Below are 17591 nucleotides of genomic sequence, written 5' to 3' on the forward strand. Positions count from 1 at the left end.
TGTGTCTCTCTGATACATCATAGAACATGCACGTGTTCCCCCATAGCACATGTGTGACCCCCTACACACCATGGTGTTCCCCCATAGCACATGTGTGTCCCCCTACACATCATGGCACATGAGTGTTCCCCCTTTCTTATATGAACACATGTACACATACACATAATAATATCTCCATCTATCTATCTATCTGTCTATCTATCTGTCTATCTATCTATCTATATCTATCTGGACCAGGTACCAACACCTTTTTTTAATACTTTTTTTTTTAAACAGAGAAACTGCCTCTAATTAACTTGAGTTAAAAAACAAATAACCAAGAAACAAAATGCCGGGCAGTGGTGTCACACGCCTTCAATCCCAGCACTTGGGAGGCAGAGGCAGGAATATTTCTGAGTTCAAGGCCAGCCTGGTCTGCAGAGTGAGTTCCAGGACCTCCAGGGCTACACAGAGAAACCCTGTCTCAAAAAACCAAAACCAACCAACCAAACAAACAAATAACAAAACACCACAGAATAGGCACATGTATTTAGTATGCACAAGGCCCTACATCCCCAGCATGAATACATATGCACCCCTCCCCCCACCTCACCCCCTCATAAATGAATGAACAAATGGCCAACTTTCCCAGCTCAGTTAGAGTTCAGATTCTATGAGAACAAGAGTTTCAAACACTGAGGAGCATGGAGCATTCCAGACTCAGCCCACTGTCCAATTACTGTGGGCGCTGCAGAGACATTTGGACAGAGAGGAGACACAGGGTCACTCTAATGAGCACCTTCTCTTGCCATGGCCATCCTCCTGGCTGGGTAGGGGGTCCCATTATCCACTGGCTCCCATTAACCATGAAGCTCCCCAACCCCTCCCTCAGGAGTTTACCCATGGAGTTCCTTGCAGAGCAGTGAAGTCAGCTTCTTCAGGTGAGGAAGGTTGCTGGAGCCCGTCTTCAAAAAGTCAGAATCCAGGGTGAGCTGAGTGCTCAGATAATCCTGGATGGCTTTCAGGTGCTCCTCTGGGAGCCTGAGAAACAAAGAAATAATGACAGACTTCTCCCCTACCGGTTACATTGAGGATGATTCCCGATCTTTGGTAGAGACATGTTCTGGAGACCTGTGTGCCTCTGTGAAGAAGGTCCCTCAGGTGGGACTGCAGAGGCAGAGGAATTGATCAAAGCCAGGTAAAGGCCACGGACAGTACCTCTTGCGATAAACACTTTGGGGAACTGTTGGAGGGGGTGACAGGCTGAGAAATGGTTATTCTTGTCATTTGTTTGTTTTGTTTTGTTTTGTTTTGCAACAGGGTTTCTCTATACAGCTCTCCTAGAACTCACTCTGTAGACCAGGCTGGCCTCCATCTCACACAGATCTGCCTGCCTCTGCCTCCTGAGTGCTGGGATCAAAAGTGTGTACTGCCTCTATCTGTTTTGTTTGTTTGTTTGTTTGTTTGTTTGTTTGTTTTTTAAAGGGACAGCATCAGAAACATGTGGAGGGGTCAGTTCTCTGTCTCCTTAGTTCATACAGCTGCAATCCGAGGGCTGGAAGGACAATCTAGCTTGGAGATAACAAATAGGTCTGAGCCTCATGCCAAGTCCAAACTCTCAGTCAAAGGTAACCCAGAGCACAGTATAGAGGGGCTGGAGTCACTTCAGGCCTCCATTGGAAAGTCAATGTAGTATTAATTTTATTTTCTCTGGGGTTGGGGGTGGGAAGGTGGTGGGGGGGAGATAGGGAGCCTGTGCAGCCCAGGCTAACTTTGAACTCTTGATCTTCCAGCTTCTAGTCCTCTCAGTGCTGGCACTATAGGTATAAGACCACATCCAGTTGACTTCCCAAGTATTGCAATGACAGACACATATCACCATGCCTGGCTTCCGTATCTGATTAGGGCCAAGCATGTGAGACCAGGTAGTGGATATTGAGGTGGCCTGACTTTGGCCTGTCCCCACAGCAGCTGGTTTGGCCTAGTTTGGAACCCATGTTGCCTCCTCTCAGTCAGGCTGTATTACCTGATCCCCTTACCACTGTCACGTATCCCCGGGACCATGTGCTCCCTGGGCTCCAACCCTTAGCAGCCAGCCTTTCTCCTAGCACTTCATGGAGTTCTTCTACAAGTAATGTCACATAGCACTGTGTACTCTGTTAATGAAGCTATAAGTTTGCAGTGCCATCCCGGAGCCCCATGGGAGCCGTGTGAGGATAGAGCATGTGGACAGTCATGTTGTATTTCCTGGGCTTTGCGGCTACTGTTCTCAGACTAAGGTGTGGCTGTGGAATGGAGAGGTCCTCCTGCAGCTGCCTGTGGTAGGATGTAGTGTGCCAGGCAGGAGCAGCCTCGGAGTGATTTCCTACGAGAAACACTTCAGGAACGTGGACGACCGTGGGTGTGGGGGTGCCATCTGACTACAGAACGGCAGTGACCTTCTACACAAAAAACAATCTTGCTCTTACAGGGCAGAAAGACCTAAAAGTTATACAAAAAAAAAAAAAAATACTCTGAGGAGATCATAAAAATACCACAAGAAAAATGCAAAGATCTTAACAGAGGCATGGACTAAGGACAAAAATTACTTGGGCTGGAGAGTTGGCTCAGTGGTTAAGAGCACTGACTACTCTACTAGAGGCCCTGAGTTCAATTCCCAGCAACCACATGGTGATTCACAAACATCTGTAATGGGATCTAATGCCCTCTTCTGGTGTGTCTGAAGACAGCTACAGTGTACTTACATATAATAAATAATTTTTAAAAAAATGGCCAGGCATGGTGGTGCATGCCTGTAATCCCAGCACTTGGGAGTCAGAGGCAGGTGGGTTTCTGAGTTCGAGGCCAGCCTGGTCTACAGAGTGAGTTCCAGGACAGCCAGGACTACACAGAGAAACCCTGTCTGGGGGGGGGGGGGGGGAAAGACTTGGGGGCAGGGAGATAGTCCTGACTGGAAAGACAGACGTTGGCTTTCAACTTTACTATGAATAAGTAGGCCTGCCACTCCTTGCAGTTGGGGCCTGTGCATGCCTGGGCGCTAGATGCTGGGTCCTAGGCACAGGCTGGCTTCCGGGGGAACCCTCCAGGTAGAAACTCACCCACTGGTATCCATGCTCTGTAGACGCTGAAACAGCGTCTCGGAGAGACTCAGCCGGGTGGCCTCAGGAGGTCGGGGGGACTCTGTTGGAAGGTCCTTGGCCTCGCTGGGCCCAGCAGACACAGGAATGTTTCTGGGAGGCAGCTCAGGTGGTGACATGACACTTTCTACCAGGAGAACAGCGGGGACAAATGCCATGAGTGAGTTTGCTGTCTTTACAGCCCTGTTCTGCTGTTCTATCACAGCCCCGTGAGGTCCAGGCTACCCAGTTCCAGGTCCTAGTCTGCCCCACTGTTCCCATTCTTCCTCTGCTTCCTATACCCATGCTGACTAGATGGGGAGCCTCTTGAGGCAACGCTGCTTTCATGATCCTTAGATCTGAAGCCTCTGGTCTTGTCCTACCATGTTGCTCATGAAGACCTCCTTGAGTCAGTTGGCCCTGAGAAGCACAGGGGCACCTTCAACAGGGGCACCTTCATGATTGCTGGCCTTGGACAGATCGATCAGCAGATCTGCAAAATGACTTGGTTCTCAGGGTCTACAAAGTATAGCCAGGGCCTAGGGGCAGGAAATAAAGCCCACCCAATCTCAATCTCTCTCTCTCTCTCTCTCTCTCTCTCTCTCTCTCTCTCTCTCTCTCTCTCCCTCTCCCTCTCCCTCTCCCCCTCCTCTCCTCTCCTCTCCTCTCCTGCCTTCCTTCTCTCCATTCTTTCCAGCCTCAGGCTTCCTTTCCCTCTTTTAGACCCTCAGAAAGAGATTTAGAAAGGGCCTTCTGAGATCTAAAATATCAAACGAATACCTTGACCTTCATCTGGGAGATTGTAACCCTTGCCCACCATTTTCAAATGTCCTTTATGTGAACAAAGTCAAGGTGCCTGGGACATTTAGGTTCAGGACTTCTGCCCAAGCCCTGCCCTGACCCCTAATGGCCATCCTGGTGTCTAGCCACAGCACTGCCCAGGTGACCCCTAATGGCCACCCTGGTGTCTAGCCACAGCACTGCCCAAGTGACCCCTAATGACCACCCTGGTGTCTAGCCACAGCATTGACAGGAACAAGGGGTCTTTCCCCGCAGTGTATTTGCATGTTCCTTTCTCTCCAGCTGAAGGAGACAGCTCTGAATCTATTTGGAGCCCTGGAACTGCAGGCCCTTGAGACGACCCAAGACAGATCAGATGCCTTGGTCCAGGCACTGGATGTCCCTTAGCTTTGGGTCTTGCAGGTGACCAGACCTTGACTGGGGAGGTGAAGTCAAGGTCAGGAGACTGAGATTCTCTCTGGAGCCTTTATAGGAAGCATTGAGGGTTTGCCTCCAGTGGAATGCCAGGGGCAGTACACACTGAGAAAAAGCATGGTGGCCTGAGGGAAGAGAGAGAGGTGACATGTCAAGGACATGTCTACAGGATGATGTCAAGGCTGCCATGTGACCTTGTGGCCTTCTTGTGAGCTTTGGTCTCAGCTATACCTCAGCTACTGATCTCTAGAGGTCAGACAGAGGAGACAGGGCAGTCCCCATCTAAGCAGGCTTCGCACCATGGCCATCTAGGGCATGTACGTCATCACATGCCTCTGAAGCTCCTAAAGGATGGTGAGGCAGCTCTCCTGGCTGCCCTTTGGAGGGTCTCCAGGAAGGCAGAAGGTTGGAACAGAGGCCAGGCAATCCACAGCTAGCCCACGCTGCAACAGGACACCTTGAATGAATGTACCGGCATATTCTTACCAGGGACAAGTAGGAGCCAGGCCTGGGATGTCAACATTCCGGGTCTAATGCCTTCGCCAGGGAACCTACTGGGAACTCCCTGACCTGCTGAGGGCTCAGGAGGTAACTTGTGGGCTTCTGTCAGGCAAGGAAGCTTAGAGGTGAAAAAGAAGGGCGTCCTGCTGCAGGGCTCTCTGTACACCTGTCTCTCCACAACTGCCTCCTTGTCTCTGTGCTGGCCTTCACAAACTCTCGGGAACTACCTTTTTCCAATGCATTTTAGAAGCCTCTTTACAGATAGTGGTGTTTTACTATGGAACCCAGGATAGCTCAAACTCATGCTCCTCCTGCCTCAGCCTCCTAAATTTTCAGATAGCCTGTGGCATATACCACCGTGATCATTTTGGTTGCCTCTAGTGATGGTTCGTGAAGAAACACTTTCCCACCCTCTCACTTATGTGCATGGAGTATCCTCACTATTTTATTACAATGATGAAACTGATGGCAATTTCATGTCTAGAGTGTTTGCTGCATGGAGTATCTTCACTGTTTTATTACAGCGATGAAACTGATGGCAACTTCATGTCTAGAGCGTTTGCTGTGTACCGTAAATGGCGAATGGTGTCCCATTCGCACGATCATCTGATCCTGTGACATCCTGAGAGATTAAAATGTGCTACTGTTATCTAATCTCTTCAAAGGGAAGCTTGTGGGTCAGAGAGTCAAAGTCCCCCAAGGCCACAAAGACAATAAGCCGGGGAGCAGGATCTAGTCCACACCTGACTTCAGAGCCGTATTCCCAACCAACCATTTCCATTGACCAACCATTAGATAGCAAGACTGTCTAATCCAGTGGTGCTTAGGACTCCTCAGGCTGCAACCCTTTAATATGGTCCTCGTGTTGTGATCACAACCATAAAATTATTTTGTTGCTACTTTGTAACTATTATTTTGCTACTGTAATGGAGTTCAATGCAGATATCTGGTACTACGGGACCCCTGTGAAAGGATGTCTCAACCCCCAGAGAGGTCCTCTAGTCCATAAGCACCTGTGAGCCTGGACCCGAGTCCCGCGGGCACCTCCCCACCCTTGCCGTCCTCTCCTTCCCTTCCTACCAGTGTCTTCCTCAGCCTCATCAATGGCATCCTCCTCCTCCAGAGGCACGGGGTACTGCAGGTGGGTCACCAGCCCCATGTTTTCCTTCTTGTAGAACTCGATGAGCTGGTCCAGCTTCGTGAAGAACCTCATGGGGACGCCTTCGGAAGCCTGAGGACAGAAGCCCAAGACGGAGCACACTTTAACTAGACTGTCACCCAACCACACAGGCCCCCTGGAGCAGAGACTGGGAGTGACCATATTCCAGAAAAAGCTCTCCACCCACCCCTGACATCCTGTAGCCAGTGGCTCCCAGGAGCCCTTTGCAAAAGTACAAATCGCAGTATTTTTAAAACTATTTTTTCTCTCCATCTGTTAAAAATCATTTCTATAAGTACTTTACTATAAAAATTAGTATATTTTTATTATATACAAATTAGAAAATGCCAGTTTTTTAAAAATAATCTCAAAGGCCCAAGAGTTCTATTTTTACAAGTTTAGGTGTGTGTGTGGTGAACAGAGAGCTATTTTTACTCCTCCCACCAAGACCATTTCTAAAAATTATCTTTTATTTTTGGTATTGAAGATAGAGCTCATGTTCTCACACAGTAGTGCACACAGCCCTACTGCGAGTGACACCCCTGGCCCAAACAATTTGTTTATTAATGACTTATTTTTACAGTGCCGAGGATTGAACCCAGGACTCTACGCAAGCTCAGTAAGCTTCCTACATCTTCTGCATCAGATTCTCAAGGGCTTAAACATTACAATCTTGTGCCACCACACTTGACTATTGGTTTTTTGTTTTTTGTTTTCTGTTTTGGTTTGTTTTGGTTTTTTCAAGACAGGCTTTTTCTGTGTAGCCCTGGCTACCCTGGAACTCACTCTGTAGACCAGGCTGGCCTCGAACTCAGAAACCTGCCTGCCTCTGCCTCCTAAGTGCTTGGATTAAAGGCATGCACCATAACTGCTTGGTGGTTATTGTTTTAAAACTTAGGAAAATTCATTCTTGTAATTTTTTCCCATTTATTTAAATTCTAATTTTTGTTTGTTTGTTTGAGTGGGTCTCACTATGTAAGCCCTAGCTAACCTGGAACTCACAGAAATTTTTCTGTTCCTGCCTCTTGAGTCCTGGGATTGAAGGTGTGCACTATTATTTAGTTACATTTTTTAAGATCAAAAAATTATTGTGTACCATGTGACTGCAGTGCCCATGGAGGCCACAAGAGGGCATCTGATCCTTTGGACTAGAGTTAGAGATCCTTGTGAGGGACCATGTGGGTGCTGGGAACTGAACTCAGAATCCTTTGCAAGAGCAGCCAAGGCTTTTAACCACGTGGCTCCCTAGCCTCTCTTAATTATGTTTACTTGTTTGTTTTTTCAGCCCAAAGTCAGAAAGTGGTGCAAGCAACACAGGGATCTTCACCAGTTTGTGCCTCTGCTGTTGATGATGGAAGTGACTCTGCTCTACTGTTCTAACACTCTGGACCAGGACTCTTTTGTATGTTGGTGGAAGAGGCAGCTCCAACAGGAAATTCAAGGTCTTTCTTGAACAGCCAGCCCGGCCCCAACCATGATGCCCTTCAACCAACCACGTATAACCTTGCTAAGACAGCTATCCCTATAGGCAGCCAGACTAGAGCAAGAGACCAAGTTGCTGCAGGTAATGACATACACACTCTGTCTAGTGAGTCTCCTGTGGCTTTGTGGGGCCATAATCCTTCCACCTGGGCCAATGTCTGCCCATAGTTCACTCTTGTTTTATTATTATTTAACTTATTTTATTTTAAGATAATGTTTTACATTGTAGCTCAGGTTGGCCTCAGACTCATGAGATCCTTCCGTCTCAGCTACCTAAGGGTTGGGATTATAGGCATGACCTACCACATCCAGCTGCCCCTATCATTTTAACAATGACTTGTGCCCATCTTCAGGTTTAGAGATCAGAGGCTGAGCCATTTCTTTAGGGCCAGCTAGCTGCCTTCTTGCTGAAAGAAACCATTGCTTGGGCTAAACCAGGCCAATAGGAACATGGGTTTGGGTGAGAAAGTCCTCACAGGAGGGCGAGCAGGCAGCTGACTCAGTCACATCTACAATAGATTCCTGATGGTTTGGCTGCTTGATTTGGGAGGGTTGGTATGACCTTGACCTGGCAGCTTCAGGATCTCAGGTAAACAGGACAGACTCAAGTATCTTGCCAACTTGACAGGATTAAGACTCACCATGGTTGCAAGTCTTTGGGCCTATCTAGGTGAGGCTTACTGAGGTGGGAAAACCCATCCTAAAGGTAGGTGACATCATCCCATGGGCCGAGGTCCAGGACAGAGTGAAAAGGAGAAAGCAAACTGACACCAGCATTCATCACTGTTTGCTGACTCTGGACAAGGTGTGGCCAGCGGCCTCTGCTTCTCCTGCTGTACCTTCCCCATCACTGCGGACTGTGTCCCCTGGAACCGTAAACCAAATTAACTCCTTTCTTCCTCAAGTTGCTTTTGTTAGGTATTCTGTCATGGTGATGAGACAATCACCTGGTACAACTAAGGAAGCTCTCAGGTTTGTCTCTGAACCTTGGATCCTGGGTCTTCTACACTGTGGTGGGGTCACAACCCTTGTGTGAGAACACTCTCTGTGGACTCAGGCTGTCCACATGGGCCCCAGGCATCCCTCTGAGTGGTTCCCTCTCTCCAAGTGTACTTGTGTGCTCATGTCCTTTGCACACAAAAATGTGTGTGTGTGTGTGTGTGTGTGTATGTGTGTCTGCACGTGCGGCTGTTTGGCTTAGGTTGTCTAAGTAAATTTATAGAGAGCTTAGCAAAGCCATCTGCTTATTCTTTTCAATAAACTCCCTTGTCTCCTCAAAGCCCCATGCTGCTCAATCTCTTGTAAGCACTGTTAACCACCTGAGTGGCAGCCCCTGCCAAGATTTCCAGAATATTCTTTCAGTGGTTCAAATGCAAACAAGAATGGAATAACAAGAACAGTTTGATGAGATGCAAGACTTGTGAACTCATTTCAAGTAAAGCAGTCGTAAAGGTGTGTGGTCTTGCCGGGGGGGGGGGGGGGGTTATGGGTAATCAATGACATGCCACTGGGCATTTGGAAAGAGCAGGAAAATATCAAAGAAATTTGAGGTGGGCTGACGAGTGTGTGAATCTGGGAAAGGAGTCTCAGCAGGGAGTGGGAGCATGCCTAAGGACTGTGCATGTGCATGTGCTGGTGTGATTTGGGGCTTAGGGGGCATGCAAGCTGAGATGCACATTGTTTTATACAGCAGGAAAAAAAAAAAGCCCGAACCAAACACAGAAACTGGACGCATGCTGCTCTATTGAACTGTAGACATGTGCAACGCTGCTGGCGGATGGGAGGAGGGGAGGAAACAATGGTGGGTGAATAGGCTGTGTATTCAGCAAGTAGAGGAATGGAGAAGCTAAAGGGATCCCTGCAGGGAGGAGGCAGGGGCTGGAGGCAGCTGTGAATGCTGAGAGCTGTCTCCCTGGCCCATGCTCCTGCTTGCACAGTCATGGAGGCCAGGGAGCAGGGCCTGGCAGGCCAGGGAGCAGGGCCTGGCAGGCCAGGGAGCAGGGCCTGGCAGGCCAGGGAGCAGGGCCTGGCAGGCCAGGGAGCAGGGCCTGGCAGGCCAGGGAGCAGGGCCTGGCAGGCCAGGGAGCGACTGCCCAGTCGGGTCAGGCTTCCAGGAAGATAGGGAGTGTAGGGTTGAGTCCAAATCTCAAGGATGGTGAAGCAGGCATCTCCGTGCAGATGCATGAGCTTGAACCAGTTGGGAATGGCACTGCTAAGAAGGGAGGCTCTCCTCGACCTTCCATAGGCACGACTCCCCAAGGGTGGGATAGTTTGGACTGTCTTCCCACTTGTTAGAAAGGCAATCCCTGTATTCCCATGGAATTCAGAGGCATTCGGAGGTAAAGCCTTTGTAATGAGGGGCGGGGAGGTGTGATGGTGTCAGTGGCTCTTCTTGCAGAGGAAAAGCAATCTCAGCTCACACTTGCTGTCTGACCATAGGATACCCTGTGCCATGCTGTGGTGCAGCGAGAAGGCCCTCGCTAGATAGAAGCCAGCACACTGCTCCTAGGCATCCAGCATCCAGAACTGTGAACCAAATAAGCTGTAAGACCCTATTCACACGTGTTTGGCTGGGTCTTGTTCATGCTAGGCAGATGTTCTACCCACAAGCTACATGCCCTATCTTTAATCTTTACAAATGACCCTGTTTATGGTAATCAGTTATAGCAACAAAATTTATATATATATTATATGCAATAAATATACACATATACAAGGTCAACCGAAGAGACAGATGGGGGTGAGACAGGAGGCAAAGAGGCCGGGTGGATGCCTGGGTCTATTTGACAGAGAAATGTCCTTACAAAGGCCATCTGGCCACACTATAATATAGATTCACCACCCAGGAGCCAGGGCTCAGGGACAGCTCTGAGTGTTTCGTACTTCTAGTACCCAGAGAGAATACAGGAGCCCTAAGGGAAGCAAATTCCCATGAGATAAATTTCAATTGTTATGCCATGTGGGCCAGCAGGAAGCAGCCTGCCTCCACAGGCAGCAGACAGAGACAGAGGAGATGGTGAAGATATGGGTCCCAACGGGCCAGAGAAAGGGGCCCCTTGGAGTCACAGCACAAAATGCTATCTTTTTTTCTTTCTTTCTTTCTTTCTTTCTTTCTTTCTTTCTTTCTTTCTTTCTTTCTTTCTTTCTTTTTTTTTTTTTTTTTCCGAGACAGGGTTTCTCTGTGTAGCCCTGGCTGTCCTGGAACTCACTCTGTAGACCAGGCTGGCCTCGAACTCAGAAATCCACCTGCCTCTGCCTCCCAGAGTGCTGGGATTACAGGTGTGCACCACCACTGCCTGTCTACAAAAAGCTATCTTTATATGTCTACAAAAGATGGGCTTAAAAGGCATTGTGTCCAGGCAGAGTGGCTAGTGAATAGCTAGCTCTGTACAGCCAATAAACCTCACTAAGCCTAAACCAACACATGGGAAGAATCTTCTAGGCGGCAGTGTACTGGCTGTGGGCCAAGAGGAACAAGAATGAATATCCTTTAGTAATGAGCCTAGAGGCCCCCTCCTATATCAGATATGGCACATATCCACCTGCCTAAGAGGTCCCCCTCCCTGCAGGAGCCAGGTCTCCCTCTATACGACATCTAGGTCTACCATACTTCCTGGAAATCTGGAGGTGCGGCAACTGCTCACATTGGGGCCAGAATGACAGGCAAGAGTTTGTAGTTTTGTGAACTTAGCATAAGTCTAGAATTAACCAGGAAGAGAGACCCAATGAGGGACTGTCTAGATCAGGTTGGTCTGTGGCATGTGTGTGGGGGGGGTGGGCAGACAGGGAACAGGAGAAGAATATTGTCTTAATTCAGTTGATTGGGATGACCCAGCCCACTGTGGGAGGCGCCATTCTCTAGTTTTGGGTCCTGGACTGTGTAAGAGTGATTAGAGACCCTGAGCATGCATTAATTTCTCTCTGTTCTTGACTGTGGATATAGTTAGTTGGTCTTTCTTTCTTTCTTTCTTTCTTTCTTTCTTTCTTTCTTTCTTTCTTTCTTTCTTTCTTTCTTTTCTCTCTCTCTCTCTCTCTCTCTTTCTTTCTTTCTCTCTTTCTCTTTCTTCCTTCCTCCCTTCCTTCCTCCCTCCCTTCCTTCCTTCCTTTCACGTTTGCTTTTCAAGGTAGGGTTTCTCTTTGTAGCCCTGGCTGTCCTGGAACTCACTCTGTAGACCACACTAACCTTAAACCCAGAGATCCACCTGCCTCTGCTTCTCTTTTGAGTGCTGGGACCAAAGGCACACGCCATCCCTGCCTGGCTACCATTTTCACTTCCCCTTGACAAAGGGCTGTAATGTGGAATGTGAGCAAAAATAAACATTTTCTCTCCCCGCCCCCAAGTTGCTTTTTGTTGTTACAGCAACAGGAAATAAAACTAGGTTAGATACCTTCTGTGTGCTTGGGGTTGGAGATAGAAACAGTAAGAGGTGGGGCTCAGTGTACCCCCTTTCCTCCCAACAATCCCAAAGGTGATGCTTTTTCAACTATTTTAAAATGTAAAATGTGGTCAAGAGAGGTGACAAAGGCATTAGTCATAGTTCTAGCAAGATGCAGATGGCCATAAAAAACTGGCGTTTGGGGAGAGTTTGGTAGGTAGAGGAGGAGAGTTCTAGAGTTAACAGCAGAGGAAGCAGCTGGAATTCCCCAGGGGAAGGATAGTGCTGGATCCCAGAGAGGCACCCAGCAGGAGAAGAGGAGGGAGGGAGCCAGGGCCATAGGGCCCCACCCCCCTCTGCTTCTTCACCGGCTCCTCTCACTGTCTTACCACCTGGCCAAGGCTCTCACTGGCTAAACCCAGTGAGAATGGACCAGAAAGCAAAGAGAAGGTTCTGGGCGGTACATTCACAATGGTAGAGCAGCACCTGCGTGTCACATGTGACATGGGACTCAGATCAAGAAGGCCTTGATCATGTTCCCTGCCAGGGGAGGGGTGTGGCTCTGGATTCTCAGCGCCCAGGCTGCCAGCTTTTGTTCCTCATTCTGCAGCTATGGCCTTCCTTAAAAGATGCACCAAGTCATTTTGAAATGGAGAAGGAACCCTAAAGATCTCGAGTTAGCTGTGTGCCTCTAACAGGCTTCTGAGCTATGTATTGATGTACTCTCACTGTGCCCCTCAGGAATGACACCTCACGATACCCATGGACCATGAGATTCCATGGTGACACTCCTCTTCCACTGGGCAGGGCTGAATCCCTTCTCTTTTTAACAGATCAACTAGAGCATGTGGCAGGCAGTTTGATTCAAAAGAAAGAAAGAAAGAAAGAAAGAAAGAAAGAAAGAAAGAAAGAAAGAAAGAGAAGGAAGGAAAGAAAGAAAGAGAAAGAAAGAAAGAAAGAAAGAAAGAAAGAAAGAAAGAAAGAAAGAAAGGAGGAAGGAAAAACAGAAAGAAGGAAGGAAGGAAGGAAAGAAAGAAAGAAAGAAAGAAAGAAAGAAAGAAAGAAAGAAAGAAAGAAAGAAAGAAAGAAAGAAAGAAAGAAAGAAAGAAAGAAAGAGCAGACCCAATAAAAACATCTTCATCACGGTGTTGGGTGTGACATGGTGTTGGGTGTGGCACATGCTGAGTGGCCTGTGCCCTTCCAAAGTGCTCCACCTTCAGCCTCAGGATTTTCCTACTTTAAAATAATGCTTGTAACTGGGATATCTCAGGCTTGAGATAGCTAGATCTCTCTCTGGGATTTGCTTAACAGTCTGGAGATGAGTTTATGTTCAGAATCAAAAGTCACACACAAGAAGATAAGGTAAGGAAACGTTTTGAGAAAGGAAGTGTAGTCTATTCCCTTGCCCCAGATTAGCTAATATGTCTACACAGAGTATCAAGAAGCAGCATTTTTATAAGGCCTTCGTAGACACAACTCAAGGAGCCCAGCTTTGAATGACAGCTCACTCCTGCTTCCTCCACACATTCATGAGAGCCTTAAGAAAACCAGTCTTAGAGCCCACGTTCTTTTTTACAGGGGAAACTGTTGTGTCACATAACCACAGCCCACCACTGCTCTGAGATACATCTGCTCCATAAAACAGACCTCGCCGTTAGAAGAGCGGAGGGAAGTGAAGGGAAGTGGACTGCCCAGCTAGACCTTAGAGGGAAAAATCTTGTTCTATCTCTTGGCGTCTGTATCTACCAGGGAGCAATATCCTGGAAGGAACACAACCATGCACAAAGGTTTCGGGTATGGAGGGCTGCCCGTTGGGGTGGAGGCAGGGGTTTCAGGAAGACGAGGGCATTAGTGCCTTTGACTAAGGTCGGCTGAAGGTCAGTTGGTATTCAGACTGCTGGCTGCTTTTTCAGATTCAGTCCTGGGGATGACTGAAAACACCCTCCTGGGGGAGGAAGAACAGGCCAGGGAGGTCAGAACCCTAGACACGCTGAAACTTCCCAGAGGATAGTTTTCATGTCAGCACTGTCTGCCATCTCTAAATGCAGAACTGAAATAGACCAGGCACAGGGGAGGAAGTCTGCCCGCCGCTGAGCAGGAAGTGTGGTGCTCTGGGTGGTCACCCCCGAAGGCTGGGGCAGCCTTCATTTTAGGTTGAAAAGACTGTCCAGAGTTGGACCGCAGGCCTGCAATAACAGCACTTGGGAGGCCGAGACTGAGGATCAGGAATCCAAGGTGGGCCTCAGCTACTCAGCCTTTCTGAGGCCAGCCTATCCAGTTACCATGGCAATCATATAGATGGTGGGAAGTGGGAACCAGAGAGCTCCCCGTGTGACCCCACTATATCAAAGCACTCATTTCAGGTCCAAGGGGAAAGTCGGAAGACAGGGCGTAGGGGAAACACATCTGTCTGCTGTGCAGAGGGGTGCCAGTAGTCATGCCTTCGATTTCTACTCCTTAGTGAGGACCCTGGGGCTTCTGAAGTTGAAAAGCTGGTGACTGAGGGTCAGGCATGGGCTAGATTCAGTCCAGGCTTAAGGGCGTTCCACGGATACAACCAAACCAGAAGGTCTGAGAGCTGAGCTGTCTTCGGGGGTGGGGTAGGGGTGGGGTGGGGGTGGGGCAGGGGTGAGGTGGAGGTGGGGTGGGGGTGGGGATGGGGGTCAGGGAAGCTCAGAGTTCAACTGTCCTGACCAAGACTTTGTGTTCTGGATACCAACATCTACCATCTTCTCAGTGTGGCCAGTTCCCAGCTTCTGAGTCTCTCTCCATAGGTCCCTCTGCCCTCTCTTGTCTCTGCAGTCATCAGGTTTCCTGGACCTCCCTTCTGCCTTCTTCTCAATGCCTAGTCACCTCCTCTACCTCTGACAAACAGATCCCATATGGGTGAAGGTGAGAGCGCATGATTTCTGGGGCCTCTGGAGTTTTGTAGCATTTATTATTATTATTATTATTATTATTGCTATTATTATTATTTTAAACAGGGTTTTGAAGCTTTGGGGAGCATTTAAGAGCTGGGGGTATATATTTATGTAGTATAAGTGGTTTGATATTTTAATTTTTATTTATTGATTGATCCAAGTTCTTGTACCATAGCCCAAACTCATCATCTGAGTGTGGAGATGACAGGTGCAGACCACCACCCCTGGTCAGGATGACATCATTTTGGCAGCAGTATGGAGCAAGAGTAGGTGCTGTACTTGAACCAGGGAGGTAGGTTGGAAGAAAGGAGAGAGGGGCAGGATGGGATTGGGTACAGCTAGAACACCAATACGCTAAGGAGGCGTGGCCAGCTAGAGAGGCCCAGAAGCCTGGGGAAAGGGGGAGGTTGGGCTGGGAATAATTTGGGGGACTGCTTTAGACTCAGAAATCTGTCTTCAGTTATAAGGCTGAGAATGGTTTCTCTAAAGGATATCCCCACGGAAGACAGCTCATCCCCCTTCTTCTCTCCCTGAGATAGGATTTTGTTCTAGAGCCCAGGCTGGACCATATATGTCAGGCTAGAGTGGAACTTGAGATCCTCCTGCCTCAGCCTCCCAAGTACTGGGATTATAGGCGTGACCCACCATGCTCAGCTCCCTTTCCTTTTTTATTAACACGATTTCATTGTTTCGTGGCCTTTGTAGTCACTAGAGCCAACTTCTGAGCTGGGGTCCTGGAAATGGTAAGGACACAGACGGACACAGAGACACTTAGGCTGAAGGCACAGTAGAGACTGAGATACAGAAGTATACAGATCCTGAGAAGCCACGGAGATGGCGGGACCAAAGGGATGGCTGAGCAGGGTACTGGTTCCATACTTGCCAGGAAACAGGAAGAAGGATGCAAGCCAGGCTGGGGAAGGAGCTGCAGAGAAATTGTGTCAATGTGCACTTGAATGGGAAGTAGCAGTATGAACTGTACATGAGCACACACACACACACACACACACACACACTTCTTGGTTCTGTCTGCTGAGAGGGCCTAGAAGTGACAGCACAGGAACAGCATACTCACTGTTCACATCTTGGGTGTGAACACCTTTCACCATTACAAAGACACAGAGGTCCTTAAATTCAGCTAAGAGCCTACAATCTGGGACCAGGAAAGCACAGAAGAACCTGTAATACACACACACACACACACACACACACACACACACACACACAGAGCTCTAGAGCAGTGCTTCTCAACCTGTGGGTCTTGATCTCTTTGGCAAGCCTCTATCTCCAAAAATTCCTACCTTCTGATGTATAACAGTAGCAAAATTATAGTTAATGAAGGAGCAATGAAAAATAATTTTATGGTTGGGGGTCACCACAACATGAGGACCTGTATTAAAGGGTCGCAGCACTAGGAAGGCTGGGAATCACTAGGGAGTGGTCTCGGGAGTAAAGCCACGCTTCGAACGTGAAGACAATTTGTCAAAACAAGCCAGGAACACCATGTACGGCAGGAGGAGCAGCCAGCACAATCTGAACATCGAAATGAGTAATGAAGACAGTTACAATCCACTGAGGAAAATGAGAGTTCACAACTTTATCCTTATATAAATAAATCAGAAGGGAAGCTTTCCCCACAGCGTAACATCAGTTAATAACTGTGGGACCAATGACAGAAGAGGCCGTTAGCATTTGGCAGCCATCGTGGTAACATTGGTCCAGAAGGAAAATTATTTTATGTGTATAAATTATGGTTCATATAGATACACAAATAGGATATTTTTATATTGCTGCTAAGACTGTTGAAGGAATTTGAATGGAGCTATGGGATTGGATGGTAGGTCTGTGTTAAGGTCCTGATTTTGATGGCTGAATTCGGCTAGGAAGGAGAGAGAGGTAATAGGGCACTGTCAGACGATTCCTCTCCATTAATTCAGAAAAACAGCAGTGGCAGTATGAGGAAGAATGATCAGCATATTATACGTCAAAATGCTCAGTGGGAAAAATGAGAGAGGAAAAAATGTAATTCTTTGTACTATTCTTTTTTTTTCTTTTTTTCTTTTCTTTTCTTTCTTTTTTTTTTTTTGTTTTTTTGGATTTTGTTTTTTTTTTTTGTTTTTGTTTTTGTTTTTTTTTTTTTTTTTTTTTTGAGACAGGGTTTCTCTGTATAGCTCTGGCTGTCCTGGAACTCACTCTGTAGACCAGATTGGCCTCAAACTCAGAAATCCGCCTGCCTCTGCCTCCGCCTCTCAGAGTGCTGGGATTATAGACGTGCGCCACCACCGTCCAGCACTTTGTACTATTCTTTAAATTTTCCTAAGTCAATTTACTCTCAAAATAAGTTATCTATCTATCTATCTATCTATCTATCTATCTATCTATCTATCTATTTATTTATTTTTAAAAAGATGACCAGGCTGGAAATGGCCTATATCATAGTTGGTTATACGCAAAAAGGTTTTTTGTTTTTTTTTAAATCTCAACATGGTTATAAAAAGCATTCTTAGAATCAGTTTATGTAATGCCGTAGATCATTTATTTATCACATAAACGTGCAGGTGTGTGCACACACATGCACATACAGATGTACATGGAGGGCAAGGTTTTCAAAGAGATCTTCTCTAAAAGTGTCAAATTTATAAAGATCATATAAAACCATTCCAGATTTTACAGACTTTTAGAGGTTTCTGGATAAAACCTGCAGCTCTCTTGGGTCATCTGCAGTGCTCAGACAGCTGTAATAATTCAGATACACTGGGAACATAAACACCGCCCTAGAGTGTGCGTGGATGGATGGAGGTGAGGGGGTGGTGACAGCCCCAGGCAAGCTTCCGTAGAGCGC

At 47.6% G+C, this 17591-nt stretch overlaps 1 protein-coding gene across 1 annotated transcript in view; it reads right to left on the bottom strand.

The window, feature by feature from the left end:
- The window catches only part of Inpp5d (inositol polyphosphate-5-phosphatase D), a 107738-nt gene that overhangs the window by 52213 nt on the left and 37934 nt on the right, over positions 1 to 17591 (bottom strand). The window contains exons 3-5 of the mRNA XM_052192474.1: positions 5892 to 6042; positions 3078 to 3243; positions 880 to 1020 (exon numbers count right to left, since the gene is read on the bottom strand). Of these exons, the coding sequence (XP_052048434.1) occupies positions 880 to 1020; positions 3078 to 3243; positions 5892 to 6042 (458 nt within the window). The remainder of the gene's footprint in view (positions 1 to 879; positions 1021 to 3077; positions 3244 to 5891; positions 6043 to 17591) is intronic.

Source organism: Apodemus sylvaticus, chromosome 9 (assembly GCF_947179515.1).
Source record: "Apodemus sylvaticus chromosome 9, mApoSyl1.1, whole genome shotgun sequence".
Classification (NCBI taxonomy): Eukaryota; Metazoa; Chordata; class Mammalia; order Rodentia; family Muridae; genus Apodemus; species Apodemus sylvaticus.